Source organism: Manis javanica, chromosome 4 (genome assembly GCF_040802235.1).
Source record: "Manis javanica isolate MJ-LG chromosome 4, MJ_LKY, whole genome shotgun sequence".
In the NCBI taxonomy this organism is placed as follows: Eukaryota; Metazoa; Chordata; class Mammalia; order Pholidota; family Manidae; genus Manis; species Manis javanica.
Genome location: NC_133159.1, coordinates 166,247,804 through 166,275,019, shown reverse-complemented (window position 1 = coordinate 166,275,019; position 27,216 = coordinate 166,247,804). Strand labels below are relative to the sequence as shown.

The 27,216-nt window shown below is 36.7% G+C and overlaps 2 protein-coding genes across 4 annotated transcripts; one reads left to right on the top strand and one right to left on the bottom strand.

Annotated features, from left to right (window-relative positions):
• Positions 1-9: 9 nt before the first annotated feature.
• CCDC43 (coiled-coil domain containing 43) lies at positions 10-13,375 on the top strand. Of its 3 annotated transcripts, XM_017670984.3 has the most exons (6): positions 15-263; positions 3,949-4,036; positions 5,541-5,676; positions 7,010-7,068; positions 8,213-8,438; positions 13,236-13,375. In XM_017670984.3, the coding sequence occupies exons 1-5, from the start codon at positions 60-62 to the stop codon at positions 8,398-8,400; spliced, it is 675 nt and encodes a 224-aa protein (XP_017526473.3). In that variant the 5' UTR covers positions 15-59; the 3' UTR covers positions 8,401-8,438; positions 13,236-13,375. The 3 variants fall into 3 exon arrangements, with proteins under 3 accessions (XP_017526474.3, XP_017526473.3, XP_017526472.3); XM_017670985.3 differs by lacking the exon at positions 13,236-13,375 and having other exon boundaries at positions 10-263; positions 7,010-7,035; positions 8,213-9,811; XM_017670983.3 differs by lacking the exon at positions 13,236-13,375 and having other exon boundaries at positions 16-263; positions 8,213-9,811.
• Positions 10,500-27,206, bottom strand: MEIOC (meiosis specific with coiled-coil domain). The gene is given in 9 exon segments (XM_073235688.1): positions 10,500-12,791; positions 13,215-13,395; positions 15,949-16,083; positions 16,560-18,423; positions 19,310-19,414; positions 21,656-21,813; positions 26,255-26,386; positions 26,926-26,957; positions 26,960-27,206. Coding segments are annotated over 9 exon segments (2,868 nt in total). The 5' UTR covers positions 26,991-27,206; the 3' UTR covers positions 10,500-12,561.
• Between the last annotated feature and the right edge of the window lie 10 nt (positions 27,207-27,216).

Genomic DNA, 27,216 nt, shown 5'->3' with positions numbered 1-27,216 from the left:
CGCGGTCCGACAGGCACTGCGGTAGGCGCTCTGGGGGTTACTAGGACCCCGACCCCAAGATGGCGGCGCCCAGCGAAGTGCCCGCTGCTGCCTCCAACGAAGGCGATGGCGGGGGCAGCGGCTTTGGATCGTGGCTGGACGGAAGGTTGGAGGCGCTGGGAGTGGACCGAGCCGTTTACGGTGCCTATATTTTGGGTGTCCTGCAGGAGGAGGAGGAAGAAGAGAAGCTGGACGCTTTGCAGGGTATCCTCTCTGCTTTCCTGGTGAGAAGCCCAGACACATTCCTTTAGCTCTTGCCAACTTGTGTCAGTACTTCGTATCTCCTTTCCCCTACCCGGCGTCCTAGAGGGTTAGTGGTCTCACCGTGGAGAGGGCTACTTTTCTGATCTCTGGGTCGCGGGGGAAGGGGGTTGCTCCCCAACCAGAGTTTTGGGAAGCCGGAAGGTTGCAGGTGCATAGAAAGGAATGGCTTTCCCTTATTCCTGGGGACAAGGCCCTCTCGGTGTCTGTGAGTGAGCTGGTCATTTTTCCGAAGCCGCTGAAATGTCTAGATGAGAGTTTTATCATAAACGTCTTAATGACCAGTTTCACTCCCATTGGTTTACGGTGAAAGTAAGTGCTCAGGGCTGTCCCATTACAAAATCCTGCGGGGAGTACTCTCTTTCCATTTTGGAGGTAGGAGTCCAGAAAAGGTAAGCTGAGGGTACAGATCTTTTCATGCCTAGGCCGAACAGAAGCAAATATTGTGCATAATACTTTATAACATTTAGAAATGCAGCAATGGTTGGTGCGCGCGCGCGCTTGTGTGTGGAGTAGGTGGGGAAATAAGGTCGGGATTTGAAAAAGGAATAAACTTGGTACTTAGCCTCTTAGAAACAGATTCAAGAATTCAGAAATGTGTACTTTATGCTATGTTTAAATAGTAATTCATCAAGTTGTCCACTAGTCCAACCTAATAATTTCTGCTGCCTTCATCTCCACTTAAACTTACTCAATGGAAATACAGTTCATTGATTAAGGGTATGGCTAGTTGAGGCCGTCCCAGGTCTTCTGGCAAGTGCTCTCATTTAGTCCCAAAGCCTGCTCTGGTGAGATTGACCAGAGCAATAGCTGGGAAAACGTTAACACAGCTTGTGATGCAGCTCATAAGTTCGGTGAAAATAGAACACAGTAAATAAATTCTTTTCTAGGACCCTGATGTTGAAGGTTGTAAGGGGAGAGAGTAAAAGGTAAGAAACTTAAATTAGTTTTTATTTCCAGCTGAGAAGTTTCTAAAGCCAACATGAAAAAGAAGTTGAAGTAACTTGGATACCCATTGGTATCAGCTTCTTGACCTTTTCTTTTCATGGTGTCATTATTTGGAGCTGTATGTCTCCTGATTAAGGCAGGCATGGATTTGCCTTCGACTATTGGTAGAAGAGACAAGGTTATCTAGAACTAGATTCGGATTTGTTCTATATGTCTCATGTTTACGTAAAGTGCAGAAGACAAACTTATTTTTAAGGGTTTCTCTCCCTCACCCTTTTGCCCAATACACACACCATGCTTACTTTTCTTGTTTTCCCTGCCCTATCTATGTAGAAATTGACTTCAGGAAGAATTGGACAGGAATTATATAAAGAGGCTCCTGTCCATGAAACAGCAGGAGCAACTTTATAGAGCAGCAATGCCAATGAATATGGTGTATTTCAAACATAATTTACAGTGCTTCTCTCTGTCAGTCAGTAGGGCTACACATAAAAGCCCCTGGCTCTTGTACCAAATTCCTTTCTAGGAAAAACAAAAGGCATAGCCAAATCAGTTACCAGATTGGGCTAGGATTTAATTTTAGGAATTAAGAAGTTTGTCTTAAGCAACAGTTTGAGGTAAGATTCAAGAACAGTGTGTATAGTCAGGAGCAAATAGCAGTAAATAACAGCTTCTGTCATCCTCTTTATTCCCTCCGATAGCATTTGTATTGGTTTATTGGTTGGTTCCTCCAGTCTTTATTGATGGATTACTTTCTGCTAGGCACTGTCCTAAGTAAGTGCTTGTGGTACCTCGGAACAGACAGAAATGCCTGCTCATAAGGGGTTACACTCTAGCAGGGAAATCTTAATCAGTAAGTTACATAGTATGTTAGGAAAGGATAATGAGCATTGTAAGAGGATCAGGATGGAATGGAGGGGTGAGTTGCAATTTTCATTTGGATCATTACATTAAGTAGGGTATTACAGTTTATAGCCCGTGTTTATATACCAGCCTTCTAAATTGTAAGTGTCATGAGGCCAGGAACTACTTCTTCATCTCTTAGCACTCATCTTAGTGCCTTGAGCATAACAGGCATGATCTGGATGAATAAATGATCAAATAGATGAATGAACTACAGTTAACCCTTGAGTGACATAGGTTTGAACTGTAGGGGTCCACTTCCATGCAGGTTTTTTTTCAATAAACGAAACTTTTTTCAGATTTGTGACAATTTGAAAAAACATTTTCTTTTCTTTAGCCTACTTTATTGTAAGAATACAGCATGTAATACACATAACATACAAAACATGTGTTAATTGACTGTGTTATTGGTGATGCTTCCAGTGAACAGGGTATTAGTAGTTAAGTTTTGGGGGAGTCAAAACTTATATGTGGCTTTTTGACTGAGTGGGGGGTCGGTGCTCCTAATCTCCATGTTATTCAAGGGTGAGGAGAAGGGAGGATAAACTACCCCGTCTTCCAAGAGTGCCCTTCCTCTCTTGCCTCCTCTTTTTCTCTTTTCCTCTTCCTTTGCTCTTCCTGCTGGGGGTCTGTGACCTACGTGCACTCTGGACCAAAGAAGTTCTGTGTTTGATGTGCTCTAAAAGGAGCAGGGCAGAGATGGAATCCTGTGTTGGATACACAGTAAGGATCGGGTACAAAATAAGGATCCATAGTAGGCCTGTGCTTCTGCCTCTCCTCACGGTTCTTTGAGAGATGGTGTAATATAATGATTGAGAACACGGTCTCCCAGCCAGACTGCCTGGGTTCGAATCCTGTGTAATCCACTTATGACTTGTATGACCTTGGGTGCCTTGGTTTCCTCATCTATAAATTGAGAATAGTGATAGTACTCATTTCATAGGATTGTTCTAAGAATTTAGAGTTCTTATGTAAAATATTGAGAACAGTGCCTGGCATGTGGTAAACACTTAGTAAATGTGAACTCTGACAGTTTGTCCTGAGGGCTAGAATGTAAAGATGGTGAAGCAGCTATAATGAAGATGGAGGGAAATATCCGTGTTTGTCGAAATGCCTCTTCTTTGCCAAGCAGGGTAGGGACTTTATACACATTCTCATTCATCCTTACTAAAATTCTGGGAAGATGTGGAGCTCAGAAAGTTAAGAAACTCGTTCACAGATCTGGGATTTGAATTTAAGTATGTCTTGCCCCAAAGCCTGCATCTTTTGTTGTGCCATGCTAAGGAGGAAGACTGGGGGGCATGGAGGAAATATAGGCTTATGCAAAATTGTCAAAGGGGTGGTTGGATGGGAGACCACCTACTTATTTATCTCTGCTTAATAGGGGTCAGCAAGCTCATGGATGTGTTCTAGTATCAATGTTTATAAGGCTTCAAGAGGGTACTGAGTTGAGTATATTAGCCAGGGGAGATTTCACGGAGGAGAGGTTTGACTTAGGCAACAGCTTTTTGCTCCAAAAGAATGAGCAAGATTGCCCTGAGTTGATGGCAGTCCTTTTCCCTGGAGCTTGGCAGGATGGAGTAGGTGCTCTTGACCTAGCAGTTGTGGATTCTGGACTCACACATAGCATTACTTCTGTGTTTGGAGTCTCAGATGAGAAACATACTCTATTCTGTGGGCTCCCAAACCCTCCCTGTGATTTCTTCTCATCCAGCAGGGAGAGTTGTGCCCTTTACATAGGTTTTGTTCAGGTTGAGGGCTCTCTCAGGAAATTAATTGGTCTGCTTTTCCAACTAGGAAGAAGATTCCCTCTTTAACATTTGCAAGGAGATTGTGGAACGATGGTCAGAGACTCAGAATGTTGTCACCAAAGTGAAAAAAGAAGGTAGAGTTGGAGTTTTCATGGCTAACCTTCAGTGCCTTTTCCAGTAACCTTTACTATACAGCCTTCAGGGAGAGTTTATAGTTTTCTCTGTTGGATACTCATTTTCCCTAAGAAAATTGAAACTGGCAAACACTCAGCAGCTTACTTTAACTTTTTACCTGAGTGCTAGTTTCGTTTTCTCCTTTTACATTTTCCCACTTCAGCTGACCATAGTTATCCTCATTGTTGTTTTTACTTTTTTATTTTCATCCTCTTTTCACTGCTCCTTGTAGAGTTTCAAGTGCAGATATAGGGTCAGTTATATTTTCCCACCTCCCACCTTTTTCATATTCTCATTTCATAACATAAATCATGTTTGGCTTTTTGCTTTATTCAGCTAAGCTCTTTCCCCTTGGAAATGAAAGCAGAATGGGTTAATATACCATTAGGGTGACAAATAAGCTGCAGAAAACTCAAATCTGAAAAGCCAAACTCACATAGATTCTGTTTGATACTATGTACACATTGGTTCTCAGTCTTGGCTGTACAGTGGAATTAGTTGATGTACTTTAAAAAATGCCAGTGCCTCAAATAGCATATTATTTCATCTACATGTGGAATCTAAAACACAAAACTAACAAAATAAACAGAAATAGATGCATAAATTCAGAAAACAAGCTGGTGGTTGCCAGAGAGGAGAGGAGGGAGGGGATGGGCAAAATAGGTAAAGGGGATAAAGAGGGTCAAGCTTCAGGGATGAAAAGTACAGCATAGGAAATACAGTAACAATATTTTAAGACTTTGTATGGTAACTATAGTCATTGGGGTGAGCATTTCATAATGTATACAGTTGTCGAATCACTATGTTGTATACCTGGAACTAACATAATATTACATGTCAAATATACTTCAATTAAAAAAAAAAAGTCAGTACCTGGGCCATACCATGAGCCAGCTATGTAAATAAACATCTTTGGGGTTGAAACCCAGGTATTGGTATTTTTTTTTTAAAGCTCCTTCAGATGATTCTATTGGGCAGCAAGGCATGAGAAATGCTGCTTGATACCATTGCCTACTTTCTTTGAGAATGGAGAATTTGATAGTTGATTTTATTTTAAAATAATGTAAGAACTTTACCTGGCATGAAAGGGACCGGCTTAAGTTGATTCTAGATTCCTTCTTAGGCTTCTGGGTTGAGAGGGGAGAAAGTTGCATGTTTGGAAGCTTAATTTCCATGGTTCTAATGCAGCCCTTTTTTTAAAGAAGCAGAACTTACGTATATAAAACAAGTAAAAGCAGGGCTGCTCTGATTGAAGGCGGGTACAAGACCTAAAGCCTGACCTGCATGGCCTTTCCTTTCCTATTTCATGGGCCCCCCAGGCACCTCCCTTGAAACCCTCAGGCTCAAAAAAGTCAGCAGATGCCATTTACTCCAAGCCCCGCCTGGGTGGGCCAGTAGTTCAGTGAGCTTGTTTGCTCTCCAGTACAACCTTCTTGTCCCTCCCTTCCCTCTACCGCCTCCCAGACGAGGTACAGGCCATTGCCACTCTAATTGAGAAGCAGGCGCAGATCGTGGTGAAGCCCAGGATGGTGTCAGAAGAGGAGAAGCAGAGAAAAGCTGCCCTCCTGGCTCAGTATGCGGATGTAACAGATGAAGAGGGATATCCTTTTTGGCGTCTCGGCACCATTCCTTGAGGCTCAAGCCAAAAGTGTTTGCTGGTTTACAGTGAGCTTTGGGAAGGTGCCAATCCCCCTCTGCAGCTTATTTTTCCCCTCTAAAATGGTAGTGATCTGTGGCCCTTCATGGGTATAAGAAATGGTCTTGGAATAGGTGACACTGAACTTAAGTTTTTCAACACATAATCAATATGTTCCTGAAAACTTCAGTATAGAAGAAGTGATGCCTTAATAATAGACCCTTATATTTTTAGAAAATAAAGCTACTGTTTCTTATATTTGTATAATATCTTTCTATGCAGTGTAATGTCACATGTATAATCTTTATATTCTTTCCCAGTTGTGAAGGAGACTGAGCCAGTAAGAGATGATCAGGTGATCAGAGACATTCATGGAATTAGTGGCAAAACCAGGACTAAAACCTGGATGTTTTTTGTATGATGTATTCCCAAATGTGGAGCAGTTTCATTTGAATCTTTGTTTTTTTTTTACTATTCCAGTGGTCATGTAATTAAAAGTGAGACTGAATCCCCAAACAACACCAGAATAGATCTGCAGTTTGAGCAGATCCTATGCAAAAATAAAGTGTTGCTAGCAGGTGCAGATAGATTGGTTCCCTGTGAATTTGATATTTGTTTAGAAATTGGAATTTGCTTAGCTTCCTGAGACTATTTGAATGGAGTGTGTGGTGCATTCTGCAGTGGACATAATACCAGAAATGTTAGCTGTCTAATCAGTAGTTAAGGAAAGAATTCTTATGCTCTTTTGGGTCAACTTCTATTTTTCCCTCATTCTTTTTCTTGCCACAATTGGCAGAACTGTGGTTGCAATTGCAAAAACTCATCTGTTGAGCTAATAAAGAATGTTTTAGCAGTAGATCTCCTGGAGGACTTGTTAAAACACAGATTCCTGGGCCATACTACCCCAGAGTTTCTGATTTAGGAGGTCCAGGGTGGGGTCCAAGAACGTGCATTTCTAACAAGTTTCCAGGGAGTTCTGGGAGCTACACTTGGAGAACCACTATTTTAGAGGTCAGCTCACCATCCCCTGGCTTCGAGGTAATGTTGACAGTCAACCCAGACCTGCCTAAGTTTTTTGTCAGCCTCCAAGAGGTAAGGGTCTTTCAGAAACTCTGAACAATTTTCCCCCAAATGAGACTCTTAAAAGATGACACTCTTGGGCTTACTGCCACATCCCTGCCAGTGTTTTTACATTCAGCCTGCTTTTCCTACCCATCAGTGTCTTGAACGTTTTCTGCTGTTGGGTTGGGATGTGCTAGCCTTTGTATTCCATCCGACTTTCCTTAACATCACTTACCGAAGCAGATGAGAAAGACGATTCAGGTACCAACACAATGAACATTGGTTCTGATAAATGTATCCTTGTCTGTTCCATCCCCATGTCTTTCTCCATAGAATCCTCTTGAGGAAGAGTTTTTATTTTGCTGTCATTGTGGGGGCCCCCTTTACCTCCAGGGACTCATAGCAGGCCAGCATTGTGAGCCCCATTCCTAGAACAGCCTTAAATAGTTTAACAAGAACTTTCCCCAAAGAACACATGCTAACATTAGAGGAAAACTTAGAGGAAGGATTTCTAAGGGAAAATAAGGATCTGTAATCCCTTTTATAGCACTGGGTTTCCCAGCACTGGAAGCAATTAAAATAATATTGAAGTTTTCTTATTCCTCAAAGACCTTATTTGTTTGAAAGAGAACGAACACTGAATACTTTAAGCTGAAAGTATGGACAGATTATAACATGTGCTGAGGTAAGTCCCTACCAACTGAATCACTTATGAGAAGCTTCTAAATTTAGAAACCCACCTTCTTAAAGGTGAGAAATATGGTAGGTTATCAGAGAAGGAAAGGTTATTTCAAGAAAACTTACATGTTTTAAAGCACTAACGCAGAAAACATCTTTTAAGAGTAGAGAGAGCTTGTCTGGTAGTAACAGGTTAAAGTCACAAGAAATGGGGGTAAAGTTTTTTGTCTAGGTATTTTCTAACTGGTTAAATTTCATGTCTTATAAATTCAGTTTGTGGTTAGTAGAACATGGTTTTCACTTAAGCTTTAGTGGTCTAGGAAAAACAAACTGATAAAGTTTAGTAAGGTTAACTTATTTAACTCTTCAAGCATTTTATTAGTGCCAAGTACATAAAAAATTGACAGGTTACATTAATACTCTATTCACTAAATTAGCCTAGATAATCCAACAATATCCTGCCATTGAATGATGTAAGTACATATTCTAGAATGAAATTTCATTTTCATAGAATATTTTAACATTCAAATTTAGTCCAGTGTGGATGAGATTTTTATTCTGGCAGTTAGTTTTAAACTTTTGTAATGGTAGTTGTAGGGTTTTGCATTAGATCAAAAATAAACATAGCGTTTTTTTCTTTTTAAGGAATAGGTAGAGAATATTTAAGACTTAGCATGTAGAGAAAGGACAGCAAGAATGAGGAAAGAGCAGTAGTTGGCACCTGTGTGACCTACACTCTAATCCCTTAACTCATCTGTAGCTCTGTTCCGAAACACCAATGTGGAAGATGTCCTCAATGCCCGAAAACTGGAACGAGACTCACTTCGGGATGAGTCCCAAAGGAAGAAGGAACAGGACAAGCTGCAGAGGGAGAGGGACAAACTAGCCAAGCAGGAGCGCAAGGAAAAGGAAAAGAAAAGGACACAAAGAGGGGAACGAAAGCGATAACCTTGATCCACTCTGTTCTCCTCATGAACTTGATCAAAGTGAGAACTGGTTTTGCACATGTGTATTCAAGAGAAATGAGAACACTGCAAAGTGGTTTCCTAAGGCTTTCCCCTTCTGTTTATGTGGATTAAAGGAAAATCACAAATGCTTCTAATTACAGAATGTGCCATGTCTGTGTGGTGTAGGTAATCAGATTATAGTTGATATCTGTAGCAAAGGTCTGGAATAGGGGCAACCATTATATTTTAATACTGAACTCCTGTGCTTATTTTAGCCACTTTAAAAAGTCTTCCCTCACCTTGGAGAAACAGCAGGAATATTCCAAAAGCTGATTGTTAAGTTTTTATCCTGAGGGAGCAGAATCATGGTCACTCCTTTCCTGAGATGAAACATGAGTATACATTGCTTCAGAAGTAGTATTCATCCCTAAATGTGCTGTTTGATGGCTGAACTAGAAAGCTAATGAAGAGCCCTACCTGGATTTAGAGTTTGTTACATGGCAACAAACTAGGACAATGAGAAGAAATTATTTGTTGGAAGCTCTAGAAATATTTTTTTTAAAGAGGTTCAGCCTATTTGAGGAAAAGTATCTTTTTAAGTAGAGATAGTTACAGATTTTTCCTCATCTAGGCTGTGATTTTAAGGATGTGTATTGGGTGCAAGGATCTCATTGTTATTGGCTAGATTCTTTTTTTATAAGCATGAATCCTCTTGAGTGCTAGTAGAGATTTTAATCCTGATCTGCCCTAAAGTATGAGTATGAAGACCTGATAATTACAGGTTTAAATAAACTGGAGAAACCTTCACCTTTTTAAAGAAGAAACACTGGAAATCTCTGCTGACACAAAGATATTTAAGAGTGTGCAGAGTAGGTACTCAACGCATTTATTGAATGAGTGAATGAATGGAAAAAGTGGGAGAGTCAGAAATGAGCAGGAACACTCTACTTTCATTTTTGTCACAAGCCACATTCAACTGTAAATAAGGCCTTTCTCTGCTTCAGGTAGTAGACCGTCAGGAAGCCTAGAGAACAGTTTCTCTGACATGACAGGAAGTAGATTATTTTATACCAGGAGTCAGCAAACTGCTGCCAGCAAGCAAATTTGGCCCAGTGTTTTTGTATCGCGCGAGCTAACAATGGACTTTATATTTTTAAAGGGTTGTAAAAGAAAGAATATGTGACAGACTTTATGCAGCCTGTAAGGCCTGATATGTTTATTGTCTGCCCCTTTGGAGAAAAATTTGCTGACCTCTGTTTTATACCATTAACTATATGAAATTAACAAAATGTTTTACCTTTGTGCAGAAGGTAAAAAGCATAGAATACAGAAATGATGTCACCTCTATACACTCCTGTGATCTTGGCATTGCAAAAATTTAAAAAAACTTAAAAATAAACTATTTAAATCACTGTCTTCTGATTTATTCTTATTCCTTCCAGCTACCCTGGAAATGAGTTCTCTGTGGATAGTCACTTAGGAATGTGTTGAATTTTACTTTTATTTTGTTTTGGTTAGCCAATAATCTATAATACTAGCAGAACCTCTTCCTGGAATCCATAAACTCTCTGCCTCAGTTTTCCTTTCTGGGAGGTTAGGTATTAGATCAGAAAGATAACCCTTTTTTTTGGAAAGACAGTAAATTGGCTTTGAAGGACTACTGGAACCTGAGTCCTTTATGTAGCAGTAGCAATAGGCTGTGGCTATAGATAGCTTATAAGAGAGCCAGTTTGAATTTGGTAACCTTTATTTTGGATATTTGGCTTGTTCTCACCTTGATTTTGGTCTCTGAAGTGGGCAGGTTATATCCATGGACCCCCTGAAGGGTACTCGTTTCAATCTGTTAAAACAGTAGTCAGTTCTTTCTGGGACTCTATTATATATATTACAGTTAAGTGTACCCTTGAACTAATGAGTGAACAGAAAAAAAAAGGCCAGCTCATTAGGCTTTGAGTAAGGTTATCCACTTAACTCAGGTGCTAATAAATCCCTTATGTGTAAAATGTTCAATATTGCAAAGGGCAAAATTTCAAAAATAAAAAGGACAACTTCAAAGTGGCAGATGATCAAGTGAGAACGCTGATACAATTCAAGGTAATTTTCAACCACCTTCATATAAATTGCTTTTGCTATTTTTAAAAAATTGAGTATACCAAATTATTTTGGATTAGAAATGATGGGTGCATTGGTTTCAGGAATTTCACTACAAATCTTGTGTTAACTTTGTTTTCACAGGTTGTAATTCTTAAGTGTAATACCTAAGAACTATCCACTAGAGGGTATGCCATAGAAATAGAAAGGGACAACTGACTAACTTGAGAATTCTCTACAGGGTGATGTGATTAACAAAATTTAAAATAATTTTTGTGTTTAGTTTTTGTTAATGGGCTAGTATTCATTTCTGTTCACTGTCACGTAAAAGCTTTCCCTGGATTTTTATTCTGCTTTGCCTGGGATGAGATAAAGACGATAAAAAGTTCATCTTTGAAGGAAGTCAGGTTATATATCCAAGGATAGCTGAATGACACTGGTTTATCTACCAACATTCTTATGTGTTATAATGAAATTTAAAACTTAGCAATTGTTCCTATTTAAAAGGAATTTGATTGGTTTTCTAACATAAGTGACTCTAAGGTTAGAAACTAACACAAAAAAAGAAACCAAGTATTTTCAACAAAGTAATTTATTTTCCCTGAGACACTAAATTCAGTACATTTTTGCTTACATAACATCCAACATGTCTTATGTTAAACTTAACCACTTTCTATGCAGTGACTGGTGGGGTGATCTATTTTATTTGACTACCCTCAATGTAATTCATTTGGGTTCTAAGGCATATCAGTGATCAAAATGTTTCTCCCTACAGTTACTCCTGCATTCTCTATCAGTTTCTTCCGCACATCATCTAAAGAAAATTTATGTGGTGTGATTACACTTTTTTTTTTAATACCAGGATTTCTAAACCTAGGAAAAACACCAACATTTAAAACATCAGTGTTTCTAGTCAAGGATAGTTCAATTAAATTTCATCAGTACATTATAGTTTAACTCATGCTAGAAATGTTATTAAAACCCAAGATCTTCTGAGTCACATAATACCAATATTTCATTTTAGTGAATAAATTACTCAGGTTCCATACAAAGATATTAAGTGATAAGAAACAGAAAAAGCCAAGCTTTGAAGAGCTCTTTTAAAAAAATACAGAAGCAAACTAATGAACACAACTACATAAAATATACACTAACCAACTGCAAACTAAATTAAAGATTAACCTTAAAAAAATACATTTTAGAACCTCGTGATACCCTCTACAAAGACAGCAAACTAAGGGTATTAAAACAAGTCATTATTTTAGTTACTGTGTACCAAGTCTAAAGATCCAGATAAAGGAAATGTTTTGTTTTTGATTTGATTTAAATATTTTAAAATTGGAAATATTGAATAATTGATAATACAATTAAATTTTAAAGAATATATACAAGTGATTTGAACTGGTTCTATATTCAGTAACTTGCATGGTTTTTACACTGGCACTTTTATCACTAATTTAGGAGAATCAGATGCATTTTTTCCCTCCATATACTTAGGTATTAAGATTTCAAATTTATAAATACAGTAGTATTTTAAATATTCAATTTTTACATGAATTTTGGGTTCATCCTTACTTTCCTGTTTCCTAGGTATCCAGTTTTGTAAGGAAAATGCTTTTACATCACAATCAAAACTTGTCTTGGTTAACTAGACTGTAGCCGTAATTAGGTTACAGTCACTTAGATTCATTATTTGGAATTATACTTACTAAGGCAGCCCTAAATGAAACATCTTCGAGAAGAATTTCACATTTGCATTTACCTGTACTGCAGAATGAACTTAAGGAATATTTTAGCTGTTAGGAAATATTCAACTTAAACTTTTTATCTGACTACTCGGAACTCCTAGAGTAGTCAACATTACCTTTGAGTTCACTTTAAACTATATCTGATTCATTCCAAACAGAAGATTTTTTAAATAGAAGTTAGACTTCATTAGGGTATTAACTTTAAATCTGAAAGAAAAGTAATGTACTGAAATTTTCAAGTTTGACAAGTTCATTAAAATTTTTTAGCATGTCTTGATACATTAACTTAACAGCTTTTTATTCCTTTTTCTGCTGACATTTCCTTAATGTTTGTTCGCTTCACCTCTCTGGCTCACTGGATTGCTACTATTTATGCTTTCATGGACTTTATCTTCACAGTTTGCTGTATCTTGTAAAGCCTTTTCCACATCTGTTTGGCCAGCTGTACTGGCTGTTTTGGGCAAGGTCATCTGCAGAGCACACCACAGGGTAGTGCGTGCTTTCCGAGTAGCCACACACATCTCTTTAATTGCTGAAGCGAGGGCAAAAACGTCTGTAAAAGAAACAGTTCTTAATAGATACCATTTAAGAGTCCCTCAACTCTTACAAAGCCCAATACCATGCTACTCAATAATCAAATAATATTCTTATAAAAAGGATGTCTATTAACTATTATAAAGGAAGGATGGCTAAGTACTTGACTTAATATCTAAGAGTGTTGATACTTTATTTCTGACTTGTATGACAATGACTGCTTTGGATAGAACACAGACTTTGACAGAGTAATAATAAATGGATAAAATTAATAAAATAGATCAAAGTATTTTTGGAATAAATTATGTGGGCATCATTTGCCAGTTTATTTCTTTAAAGTGTAAATTTTAGAAATCCAACCTTTTAACCTCAAAATCTTATTTTATTAACATTCCAAATTATTTCATTGTCTTATCCAAAGAATATGCACTAATATCTGTACCTCTGTCATCTTGGCATCTAGGAACTCCTTGCCTTTGTCGATTTGAAGTATTAACGATTTCATCCTTTCTACGTGACTGTACAATGTGAATGGACTCCAAGTGTCTATCAAGAGCAGTAGAGATATTGGCATGAAGGGGAGAGCTTCGAAGACGTTCCATTTTGCCTAGTAAAGTCACAACCTGAGGGAAACATTTTAAATTTTGGTAAGGCATGTAACTACTACATTGCTTTGTCATTAACATAAATAAAAACAAATCTTCAATAGAAGCAGAATTGAGATGAAAGCAACAACACTCATTTAATAAGTAACTGAATGATTATTGTGTCCTGATGCCATGCTAGGGGAAACGAAGATGAAAAATTAGACTTTTGTACCTACCTGTATATGTTAATTCTAAAGCCCTTTCAGGTTATCAGTTACTAGGAATAAGCAACAATGAAAAAGTCAAACATTCAAAGATTTCCATGTCATTAAAGTTAAGTGCAAATACAAAATCTGAGATTTTATTTTGGCAATATAAGAATAGCCTACAAGCAGCATTTTCAGGAGGTAATATAAAGGGGAAAAAAGCTATAAGGGAGAATTTCTGGATTGATTAATCCTGACCTCTGCAAATCCTTATCAGCTTCCAATGTTCTCCTTCTGGAAATAACATTTAGATAATACTGACTAGTGGTAATTTTAAGGCATCCCTAATCCAGAAAATACTGATTTAAATTTTTGTTGAGTAATATGAAATAAAGTAATATAAAGTCTTAGAATTTTCAAAGCTGCTAAGGAAAATTAGGAAGTCCCTCCATCTTCTGGTTAACTAAGCTTAAAAAGGGCACTGGATATTGTTAGGTTTATAAGATAGTATGTTTCATAGTTGTATATACCTACCCTCTTTCAAATTCTGAACTTGGAAGGTATAAGGGAGAGAACTTTTTGAATAATTAGGATTTGAACATTGAATAAATACAGCAATTGCCTTTGGGAACTAAATGATTCAAAATTCACATAATTCACTTGGTGTTGAATGATTGAAGTAGAAAAATACATCTAAGTTAAGAAGATACTGGCACCTGAATGAATATCTTTAACCTCATGCTCGCTCATATTAAGTTTCTTTGGAATAAGTCTATGCCAGGTCAGGCCCATCAGGAAAACACAAGTACATAGGTATTAAATATATTTTCCTCTCAACTGTACATGAATGTACAGTTTTCCCAGATCCTCGATGGGAAAACAAAACAAGAAAAAAACACAACAGTGAAAAAACTCCAGTGAACTATCAATTACATGTTTTTTTAAAAAATTTTTATCTCAATTACATGTTTTTTAAGTAAGACAATCATTTTGAATAAATGATTAAGTGTATTGAAAGTGGTAAGTGTAAAGAAAAATCTGCAAAGGTGATTTTTAATCAACTTCTAAAAGTTTTTTTTCAGAATTCTACAAAACCAGCAAACTAGAAGGTAGCAAGTATAAAAATATTTTTGCCCTTTGTGTATTATTGATCTAATGTTACTAAATATAGATAAAACAAAATTACTTTAGCGGCTATAAACATACTCTAAACATGAACTATAGCAAAGCTGGAAAAGTATATTTCTCAATATCCACAGTTTGTGATCCTTTGATTTATTGCCTAGAAATATATTGCTGAGAAAAGGAATTTAACTTGGAACAGTTTTAAGAAAAAAAGACTGAATTTTTATTTATATAACATCTGGCTGTAACCTATGTCTGTAACTGATATACCGTTGATAAATTCTATTGTATAGATTTATAAATTTGATAAAGAACATCAATTGACCAAAGCTGAAAGCTAGGTCCATTCAATCTTTTTCCACCAACGTAGCTTGTATCTATATTTTAAAGACAGCATGGTACAAGTAAGAAAATGATGTTCAATAAAATTGATTGTTATGTTGATTTTTCTAATTCCTAAAATGGCTTTTATTTAATCATAAAAGCAACCTGTTTCACTGCATGCTTTTTCCTGAGGATCTTTATCAAATTTTATTTGAAAAAATTTTATTTGTAAGTTTTTATGAGAGGAAAGTAAAAAAATAAAATACTTGACCTTACTCTATTAAAGTTGCTTAGAAAATTCTGAAAATCAAAAGGAGGTAATAGGAATGATCATTTATTAAATTACAAAATGGCCTAACATCAGGATTCTTTACATTTGATTTGAAGTGATATACTTTTCCAAAACAAGGCTATTTTATAAAATTATACATACCCACTTACTTCAGTTTATTATTATTTAATATATTGCTGGTCTACTTGATGTTTGTTGAATAACTCAGAAGAGCAGGGTTAAGAAAATGAAATATGGTAATTCCCTATTAATTTACCATCTTGTATAATGCAAGCATAGCTTGCTCATCAGGCTAGAAAACAAATGTTTGTGATTAAGAAATGGGACTTTCCCTATAAATAATATTCACAGTGGTTTTTGCTGTAAAAAAAATTCTGTTGAGGATTAGCTCTGTGGCTAATTTGGGTTTCTTGGAGAGGAACCATTTCAACGACCAAACCAGTTTTTGAAATGATTGAGTGGAACTATTTTTCCCTTTCCTAAATATTAATCATAATTCTAAGATCAAACATGGAAAAGGATATATTTCAGAGAATAACACATAAATGTGATCTAAAAATCCCTCAAAACTAACTTGCTTAAATGTTTCATAATTTTATCAAGCAGTTAAAAACTCCACCATTGGATGTTTTTACAGCTTACTCTGGCTTGTTCTCGAAGTTCATCCACAATTAAGCGATCAACTCTAGAAGGGTTAGAGGTCAGCCGTGGAACTGGAGTATTGTTAGTACTGGATACTTTTTTTCCTGGGTAATTCTTGGCAAGGGCCAATTCAGTCTGTAAAAAATTGCATAATTTTTAGATGCTAAACTTTCTAAATGTGATTCAATCATGAATAATGTTTCTTACAGGCCTAAGTAATAAATTGAAAATGACTCCTTTAAATTAAGAATTCTGTTTCGGTATCAAAAGGCAACAAATACAAACCACAGTACCACACTATTTTTCGGTCATCCTTAATGCATATAAAATATGTGAATACTCCAACTATTTTAATACTTCAAAAAATTCAAAGGAATAAACTTTTAACCCATCAAGGAAAAAAAAGTCTACTTCATAGGCAAAACAAAATTTACATAAATAATTTTTAAAACCCAACCTTTTTTTAAGTCACCTTTCTAATTCCACATAGTTATGGACTTAACCAACACTGCACATTATAGAATTCAATTTAAAAATAAGGCCAGTACTCTTAAAGTAAATAAGCAGAGGGGACACACTAAGTTACTCCTAAATGAACAGGTTTGTGTTACCTTTTTTCTCTCCTTTTCTAATGCCCTCCATTGTTCATAGCACTCTTCTAGACGAGTATGAAGCTCACTGGCTGGTCCACTACGGGTCTTAATTGGTCTTTGAAATCCAAAAGTTGGCATGAAACCAGAGAAGGAATTATCACCATACATCATATCATTAAAATAAGGGTATAAACGGTTTAAGTCATCATAAGAAAGCAAATCATAGGACTCCTTCAGTGGAACAACTGAATGTCCAAATGGGTGGGCAGATCTTTGGGGGAATCCATTTGAACCAAGTTGTTGAAAACTCTGATTATATCTTAAATCTCCCATCATATAATTATTAGAAAAACATGACGTCTGTGCACGATTCACATGGCTATTAATATTGTTGTCTCCACTTCCCTGTCTGTGGCTATTAAAATGACCCTGTGACTCCAACAGATCTTGATATGTAGTTTGAGATAAGCCATCTAAATGCTTTGGACCTTCCTCAGGATCATAACGTCCATTCTGGGGCTTAGCTTGAAAATTATGTTTTACATTTTCAGTGATTCCATACTGCTGAACTGAATAGTTATCACAAAATCCATTTGGCTGCTTTATTTTTTTATCAGTAACCGATTCAAAGAGATTTTCTTCTCCAGTCTTTGTCAGTGCTTCCATGTGATCCACAGGTTGAATTCTTTCTGCACCATTGTAACCAAAATCAAAACCAGAAAATGCTGAAAGGTTTTCTTGGCAATACTTCTGAAATAAATTGCTATTTGGGGTTAAATTTGTAGATGATAGTTGGGGGAAATCTTTAGAATGGTTAGAACCTTTTGAAACTGCATTTAAATGGCTATTTAATTTTATTAAGTTCCCTTGATTTCGATAAGGAATAGGAGTGTTTTTTGTTTGTACATTCATCCAAGTTGGTCTGTTTAAGTTAATACCACCTGAAGATGGGGCTGACTTTGATAATAAATTCACTGATTTAAAATAATCAGAATTTGGGGGGTCAGGTTTAGTAAACTGTTGCTTTTCTGTGATATTAGCGAAATCATTATTAGCTGGACAAGCTGTGTGAGGTTTTAGTCCATATACTGGTTTTAAGCCAAAATCAGCAGTGAATGCTGCTTCCTTTGCAAACTGTTTTTCTGTCAGAAGTGGTGTAGTTTTTGGAAATGTGAAATTCTGCTGGTCAATTGTCTCCTCCATTTTTTTCTGATTTGCTGGTTTAACCTGAAATAACTTTGTGTAAGTGTCTGCTTCTACAGTTGCTGTTTCAGATGTGCCACTGACTAATTTTTTACTGTCTTGGACACTAAAATTTGAACACTTATTCAGCTTAGCCTTACTAAGATGAGCATATTCTGGGTATCTACAATAATCTGCATTTTCATTGTATCTATTAAATTGGGAAAGAAACATCTCTGCCCTTTTTTGCTGTAATGGTGCTTCAAGACCTTTAGCACATATTTTCTCTCTTCCATAAGGGTAAGTATCAACTCCTGATCCTTTCATGATGTCAGACAGACCAGTCTGTGGAATAAAACAGCTTTTGGTAAATGAATATTCTTGAAATGTTGTCTTAGCTGTATTATTTGTCTGAATATTGTAACAGTTAGGATGATCACTTCGTGAGGGGTATATCCATTGTTCTTCAAGGTCTAAACCAGTAAATCCATGATAAAGTTCATCTATTTTTTGTTGTGGTGTGAGATTACTATTATGCAGGTATTGCTTTTCCACTGCTGACACAGATTCACCACTATAAAAAGCTTGCTGAGCGATGGCTGTATCTACTGGCCTTTTGGTTTCTGTTAAGAGGTCATGGTGATCTGCAAATCTGTTTGTATTCATTGGCCAAACTGCCTTTAAATTGGAGGAGCAGGTCCTAGAACAAGTAAAATATATTTAGTTACAAATTAGGTTTTGAAAGACTTTATTTCCTCAGTGGAGAAGGTAGGAAAGATTTTCAAAAATATTTATATTGCCTCTCTTCACCATTCTCTAATTCTGTCAAGCTTTGTCTTATAAGCTGCCCTTACATCCAAATAATTCTCTCAACATTTGAAATGAACTATGTACTACATAAATATGCATTTTAATCTTAATATGTCCTCATCATATTTTCCCAAGAGGCATTAACTAACCTGAGGCTGATAAGACTGCGTGGTCCTATTTATAGTAACAGGGAAAAAATTAAGTTTTTCCTTTAATTGGGTTATTATATAATACAAAAGTGTTAACTACAATTCTGTAATGAAGAAAGATGTGCTTTGCTGAACTATTACTGAAACTGAAATATTTTAATTGGTTACATGTGTGTTGCATATTTTCCTATTTATGAAATAGGGCATTTGTGGAATAAAACAAAGCATATTTTATAAGTTTTTGCCATATGAATAAAATCCATACATTTTTCTGCACAGCAGTAATGACTGTTTATTCTTTGGGATATATGTGTAAAAGCTCCTTAGAGTTTATACTCTGTAAGACAAACTTTAGCTCATGACTCAAGGGAAAAGCTCTGAATTATGTAAGAATAATTTTCCAAGTGGAAGTTCTTAGTAGCAAATTTAACTTTAGACTGAAAATTTTCAACTGTTTGGCAAGTACCTCAGCAAAATCAAGACTTCTAGAAACAAGTGTATGAATTAATAAGATGTCTATTGTCAAGATGATCCTCTATTAGGTAAAAATAAAAGTATAAAAAGGGTAATCTAGTTATATGAATTTAAAAGTATATATACACTACATAGTATATATAATATACTAACCCCTCAGCAAAATATGGCTGTGTCTTATCTTGTTCTTCCAAAATGTTAGACACAAGTCCATATAAGTCTGTTTCACTGCCATAGTCATTTCTTTCTGTTTGAATCCTAAGAATAAATGAACATCACATGTAAATTATTTTGCTCATACTGAAATGCTATATATTTGATTTCTATTTCCAGACTTAATTCTACCATTATTTTTCTACAAAACACTTGGATTGAATCTGTACTATTATTCCAAATAAAGAGGGAACAGGAACTCAGTATTTTCCTAGCAGTAGACTCATAGACACTGAGAAGGGACTAGTGGTTACCAAGGGAGAGGGGCTTGGGTGGGTACAGGGGAAAGGGGAAGAGGATAAAGGGACACAATAATTCACAATCACAATATAAGTTGATCACGGAGAAGGTAGTACAGCATGGAGAGTAGTCAATGATTCTGTAACATCTTACTACATTGATAGTGACCGCACTAGGAGGGGTGAGAATTTAATAATATGGGTAACTGTTGAACCACTGTGTTTTATAATTGAAACCAACATAAAATTGTATATCAATGATACTTTAATTAAAATAAGTATTTTCCACTTTAGCATAGTGTTTATGCTACTCAAGTATTTCTCCATCATTTCAAATCTTATGTCTAGTTCAGAATGTATGTTTATCTCTAATTTCTCTAAAACACATGCTATCCATTTTAGGTTAGCAAGATAAAAATCTCTGACCTATGATGTAGACATGCATGGATACCATGGCTATTCCTGAAAGCATGTCTGGTTCTGTTACATATCATTCTATCAACATTTGCTCAGTTTTTTCATTTGTGATTTGAAAACCATATGAACCTATTTTCATTATTCTTTATATTAAATATTGATTAAAAAGTGAAATGTGATATGGTCATTCTAGATACCACAGCGATATTCCAGTTGTCCCTTAAATGTAATGGACTTGGGGGCTATCCCTACATCCCTGCCAAAGTAGTAACTGGAGCTCCATGTACCTGAAATACTACCTAGTAACTAACACTGTCTAAATAAAACAAAATGTAAAAAACATATGAGGATGGAAAATTGATGCCTTTTTACTGCCTATGGATTTGGGTAATTTGTTTCTAGCAACAATACGTTGTTTTAAATGGTAACTTCTTGTTTTTCCATATTTTATTTCTAATATTTCATAGTGTTAAGGCATTTTAGAAATAAAAGTACTTTTTATTTGCATAACAGTCAAACATTACATTGATCTTCATAATGTGGAAAGGGCAGGTATTAGTAATCATTCAGCTGTTGAATGAATTATCCCTTGAGATATTAAGAAACATGCAAGGATATATGATTTGTCAAACTTTATTTATACACTTACTGAACAAATAGTCTGCCTATAACTCTAAGGCTTTTTCTACTATATACTATTATATACTTATAATACTGTAAGTCTAAGTATTTTCTACTACATCATGTTTCATAAAGTTTTTTGTATAATATATTAGCATATATCTAGAAAAATATTTAGTGTAATATAGCAACTGTTAATAGTTCTTATTGGGAGGCAGGGTAGCAGGGTTAAGGTGAATTTTCACTTTTATGTATCTCTGAAAAGTCTGACTTTTTCGAGCATGTATTGACTTAACAAATATATTTATTGTAGAATTATATATTCTAGTAAAGTCACTTTTATAGAACTTACCAAAAATGTTAAATTTTAAATAATTAGTAAGATTTCAAAATAATTACTTACTGGTTAAAGATGCACCAGCCTCTATCAACTGATTAACTATATGATTAAAATAAAAGTAGATGTCATTCTTATAGGCTTCTCTTTGCAAAGGCTCCCATAATACTCTACACTTTCCCTTTTCAACCTCACTATATTTGCAGTGCCTGGCAAGTCATCATCATCATCATTATTAGTTTAAGATCTAAAAAGGCCAGGATAATATTTGCCATGTAATTCTAGTAACGCTAGTGGGAGAGAATCTGGCATAAAGTAGGCCCTTATTCGTGGACTTGAATAGAAAAATTAAATTATCTGACAAAATCATGTTTATTGTGTACTTACAGGAAAAATTACTTAAAATTTAGAACTGGATGAAAAATAGATCTAAAAATTTTAATTCATTTCTATAAGCTATCTTTAGAAAGAGAAACTGAAGATTTACTCACTAAAGACTTCCTCTAATGAATAAAAAAAATTAAAGCTAAAAATTGTACACACATAACCGCCCAGTTTAGGGCTTCCTCTAAGTCTGATAAACATATGATACAGGGAATAAAGAGCTAATATAACTGGGTTCCTATGTAATCAAACTTACTTCATTTAGCCTGAGAAATCTAATTCATTTACCTGTTCTTTACATTGATCTGAGAATTAGAAGGCTGTTTAGTATCATCTCCGTAAGTAGACCAGGGTGCATAGAAAAGTGAAGAATCTACAGAACTTGAAAATTCTGTTGATGGAGAAAGTGGAGTGTAGATCTGCCTTAGGTCAACATTGCCTTCACTCTGAAATTTTAAAGACGTGTTTGCATATCAGATACCTCAAAACCAAATTTTATACAGAATATTAGTGAAATAATAAGAAATTAGAGGAAATAATGCATATATAAGAGTTAGGAGACTTAAAATCAAATCTAGACTTAGCCACTTAAACTTACTTTATACTAGTGGTTGGCCAATTTTTCCTGTAAAGGGCCAGTAATAAATATTTTAGGTTTTGCTGGCTGTTAAGGTCTCTGTTGAAACTGCTTAACTCTGCTCTTCTAGCATCAAAGCAATCATAGACAATATGTAAACAAATGGTTGTGGCTATGTTCCAATAAAATTTTGCTTACAAAAACAGGCACTCAGAAGCTCTGGCCCATGATAGGTACTTGTTTGCTTATCCCTGTTAAAAAATGCCAACAATTATTGCAATTTAAAATTTCTGAACAGATGAGCATTATGTGGATAATAGCACTGTTATTTTTCATGAATCATTAACAAAACTCAGTCTTAATGCCCCCAATCTGTTAAAAAAAAGTTAATGCATACTGATATAGAATTTGCAAGGAAATTCTGCATACATTGTGTTCAATCAATCTTGTGATGTGTATTCTCTGTATTTTGAAAACCAGGAGACTGAGGCTGAAAGTTACTGAGCTAATAGGTGACAAAACTAAAACCCAAACTCAAGGACATCTTACCCCTACTGTAGGGCCTTTTAAAAACAACATCTTTAATTTTCAGAAATGCAAAAATGTATAATTAGAAGAAAAATACAACTTTTTTCTTGTGAATGCTTCTATAATGAATTTTGAGTAAGGTAAAAAGTTTTTAAAGATTTTAATGAATTATTTAAAACCCTGCTTCTTTCCAAAAGGAATTGAAGTGCAGTAAAAATACTTTTAAATACTTAAGTGCCATAATGAATTTAACAAACAACAAATAAAAAAGATCAATTTGGATGTATTTCATTCTAGAAAATTTAAAGAAGCCTGAAGGCTCAGATTCACAATTTTAATTCTCCAAGCAAGGAACTACTACAACCTGATATGTAAATAACTATAAATATCCAGGTGTAATTACAATAGAAATGTGATTTTATTCTTATAAATACAGAAGGGATATAATTCTGGCTAAAAATATTGTCTAATTGCTTTTACTTTAATCAAAAGTTACATAGAGAAGACATCTTTAGATCAAAATATTTCAAAATTTTTGTTCTTCAGACATACTAACTGAAAAACATTTTAACTGTACAACACTGAGTTTATACTATACCATTAAAATATGAAAATTAATGCCTTCCAATCACCCATTTCCAAGAACTCAAAATATTTTACAACCATTTGTTTAAATTCTGGCTATGATTACTATTTACAAACTACACATTTTAATTTTGTTTCTAATGATGAAGCTGGGAAAACTGAGGCACATAAGGGATTTTGCTAAGAGTGCCACTACGAACTACCTCTCCAGGATTTACTTAGCAGTAACTTTTACAAAGACTTTTTACCTTTAGAAATTTTCATAATTTTATTTATTCCATTATATTTGTTTAATTTTATACCTTAACTCTCTTTTAGATGTGAAGTATCCAAATTGACATAAATAACTGCTTATCTTTTTAAAATAATTGCTTAAAAGAAGCATTTTCAGATTATGTAATATCAAATGAGGTGAACAGTATCTGAAACTAAATGTATTTTGGGAGTATTTTTTCAAGTACATTTTACATTTTAAAATAAGATCTGAGTATTTGAAAAATTAAATCCTTTTAAAAGATTAAATTTTATATTCTAGTATAAAACAAGCAACGACAGTAATGTGGTGTCTTCAAACATAATACTTTTAAGTAATGTGGTGGATTAAAAAATAATTACACTTTGCAAAACAAAAGCAAAAATGAACAAGTGGGGCTATATCAAGCTGAAAAGCTTCTGTACAGCAAAGGACACCATCAGCAGAACAAAAAGACATCCTACAGTATGGGAGAATATATTCATAAATGACAGATCCGATAAAGGATTGACATCCAAAATATATAAAGAGCTCACACACCTCCACAAACAAAAAGCAAGCAAATAATCCAATTAAAAAATGGGCAGAGGATCTATCTGAACAGACACTTCTCCAAAGAAGAAATTCAGATGGCCAACAGGCACATGAAAAGATGCTCCACATCGCTAATCATCAGAGGAATGCAAATTAAAACCACAATGAGGTATCACCTCACACCAGTAAGGATGGCCACCATACAAAATACAAACAACAACAAATGTTGGCAAGGATGTGGAGAAAGGGGAACCCTCCTACACTGCTGGTGGGAATGTAAACTAATTCAACCATTGTGGAAAGCAGTATGGAGGTTCCTCAAAAACCTGAAAATAGAAATACCATTTGACCAAGGAATTCCACTCCTAGGAATTTGCCCTAAGAATGCAGCAGCCGAGTTTGAAAAAGACAGATGACACCCCTATGTTTATCACAGAACTATTTACAATAGCCAAGAAATGGAAGCAACCTAAATGTCCATCAGTAGATGAATGGATAAAGAAGATGTGGTACATATATACACAGTGGAATATTATTCAGCCATAAGATGAAAACAAATCCTACCATTTGCAACAACATGGATGGAGCTAGAGGGTATTATGCTCACTGAAATAAGACAGGTGGAGAAAGACAAGTATGAAATGATTTCACTCATATGTGGAGTATAAGAATAAAGAAAAACTGAAGGAACAAAACAGCAGCAGAATCACAGAACCCAAGAATGGACTAACAGTTACCAAAGGGAAAGGGACTAGGGAGGATGGGTGGGAAGGGAGGGATAAGGGTGGGAAAAAAGAAAGGGGGTATTATGATTAGCATATATAATTAGCATGTGGGGGGCATGAGGAGGGCTGTGCAACACAGTGAAGACAAGTAGTGATTCTACAGCATCTTACTAAGCTGATGGACAGTGACTGTAATGGGGTGTGGGGTAGGCAGTTGGTGAAGGGGGGAGCCTAGTAAACATAATGTTCTTCATGTAATTGTAGATTAATGATAACAAAAAAAACCAAAAAAAACAGATGCACCCCTATGTTTATCGCAGCACTATTTACAATACCCAAGAAATGGAAGCAACCTAAGTGTCCGTCAGTAGATGAATGGATAAAGAAGATGTGGTACATACACACAATGGAATAGTATTCAGCCATAAGAAAACAAATCCTACCATTTGCAACAACATGGATGGAGCTAGAGGGTATTATGCTCAGTGAAGTAAGCCAGGCAGAAAAAGACAAGTGTCAAATGATTTCACTCATATGTGGAGTATAAGAACAAAGAAAAAAACTGAAGGAACAAAACAGCAGCAGACTCACAGAACCCAAGAATGGACTAACAGTTACTAAAGGGAAAGGGACTGGGGAGGATGGGTAGGAAGGGAGGGATAAGGGGGGGAAATGGGGCATTATGATTAGCAGACATAATGTGGGGGGGGGCGGGGAGGGCTGTACAACACAGAGAAGACAAGTAGTGATTCTACAGCATCTTACTACACTGACGGACAGTGACTGTAATGTGGTATGTGGTGGGAACTTGATAATGGAGGGCGTATAGTAACCATAATGTTGCTCATGTAATTGTAGATTAATGATACAAAAAAATGATAATTATACTTTATCAGAATCCTTTGTAGTTAAAACATTTATGGAAATTAAATATGCAAAGGATTGAGGTTGGCATATTAATTAGTTTAGGTAACTGCAACATTTATCATTTATATCCTTGATATACTTAAAACAATGGACTGAAATTAAATCCAATTAAATTTTAGTAGCCATGTAAACACAGAATACTGGTCTTGGTAGTGAAAAGACCTGGGCTTTGTCACCTAGGGCACAAATCAAGCTTTCTGAGCCTCAGTTTCCCAATCTGTACAGTGGGTATAATACTATACAAAGTTGTGGTATGGATTAAATAAAATTATTTCAGGATATTATTAAAATTAAAAGTATAACTATCAACATTTATGTCCTAGTTAAATAATTTCAAATGAAAATGTCTTACATTACCCTAAGTCTAACTAAATGTGATTAACATAACCAAACGTTTTAGGTGAAATAAAAGAACATCTAAAAGGTAAAGAAAAATTTCACCTTTAAGTTATCAAAAGAATGTTTGTACTAACTTGCAATAATACGATTGAAAGAAAAAGTATTTTATGGACTTACTAAGCAAATGTAGATTTTCTTATATTTCTAGCATCATGTTATATGAGGACGAGGTGAAAAGCAATGAAAAATTTTATTTCTGAACTTGTTTTCAAGGCAAAATACGTATTTGGCAAGGCATAAGTATTTCAAATGTTGTTACCGGCTTTCTGGTCCTAAACCTGGAGCAATTTAAACACCTGTGTGAATCGTTGCGGGTAAATTTATTTGATTTAGAATAAACTATCTAACAAAGGGTGGACCTGAGGTTTGCGGCAATCGTAGAAGGCAGTGGAGCCAGTCAACATCACGCCGTTGAGGACGTCTGTTAATCGGCTGGTGTCGGCGCTGAGGTTCCAGCAGCGGTTCGCACCTCCACGGACCACTACTTTCGGCTATACAAAACGGGAATAGGAAATGGGAGAAACGTCACGCAGGGTAAAGCCATGACCGAAACGGCCAGGCGACTTGCCACCTCCACCGTTCGCGTAACTCAATGACAGTCCTCTCCGAGGACAGCACTTTGGGAGCCCGCGCCTCCGTCCCCAGGTTTCCCTCTCTGCCTCCAGCCGTCTGCGATCCGACCCCCAGGGGTCTCACTCGCCGACCCTGACTGGCCCACGCAGCCGGCCGTCGTCTCTGCCCGACGAGTAGGCGACGGCTGCAGCCCGAGAGCCGCGGCCACCCCAGCCCCAGCCTGGTCGCCCAGTCAGCCCACGCCGCCACCCCGCAGCTGGGCCCGACCTGCCGCCGCCCCCGCGGTGCGACTCTGGCTCCCGGTCGGGGCTCCTCACCGGCGACCTGGCCTTTCCCGCCTGGCCCCGGTGTCGTCAGAGAACAGCGTCTAGGGACGCTCCCGCCCCTCAGCTTCTCCTCACCGTCGCCATCCTCTCGCCTGGTCGCCAACCGGACCCTGACGGTTCCCACCGGTTACCTCAAGTCCCTCCCTCAGGCCTGCGGGGAAGAGGACGGGCAGGTGTCGCCGCCTCTCACCTCCATGGGGTCCCGCAGCCCCTCCTGGACTAGGTACACCTCCTGGGGTATGGGAAGTGAGGGGGGGCCCGACTCCCTCGGCCCGCACCCCGCCGCTGCCGCCACCACCGCCCCGGGCTCTGCCTGGAGCTGGTCTGTGGGTGCGATGGGGGGCGCTAGAGTGGGAAGGGAGGGGCAGGGGCAGAGGCCGTTACAGGCCTACCCGGAGCTCGCGACCCGGCACCGGCCCGCC

Bases quoted from the DNA above. Each gene is read 5' to 3' on its own strand.
- CCDC43 (XM_017670984.3), top strand. From the start codon at position 60: ATGGCGGCGCCCAGCGAAGTGCCCGCTGCTGCCTCCAACGAAGGCGAT. The intron at 264-3,948 runs GTGAGAAGCCCA...TTTTCCAACTAG, and splicing joins GTATCCTCTCTGCTTTCCTG to GAAGAAGATTCCCTCTTTAA. The intron at 4,037-5,540 runs GTAGAGTTGGAG...ACCGCCTCCCAG, and splicing joins CACCAAAGTGAAAAAAGAAG to ACGAGGTACAGGCCATTGCC.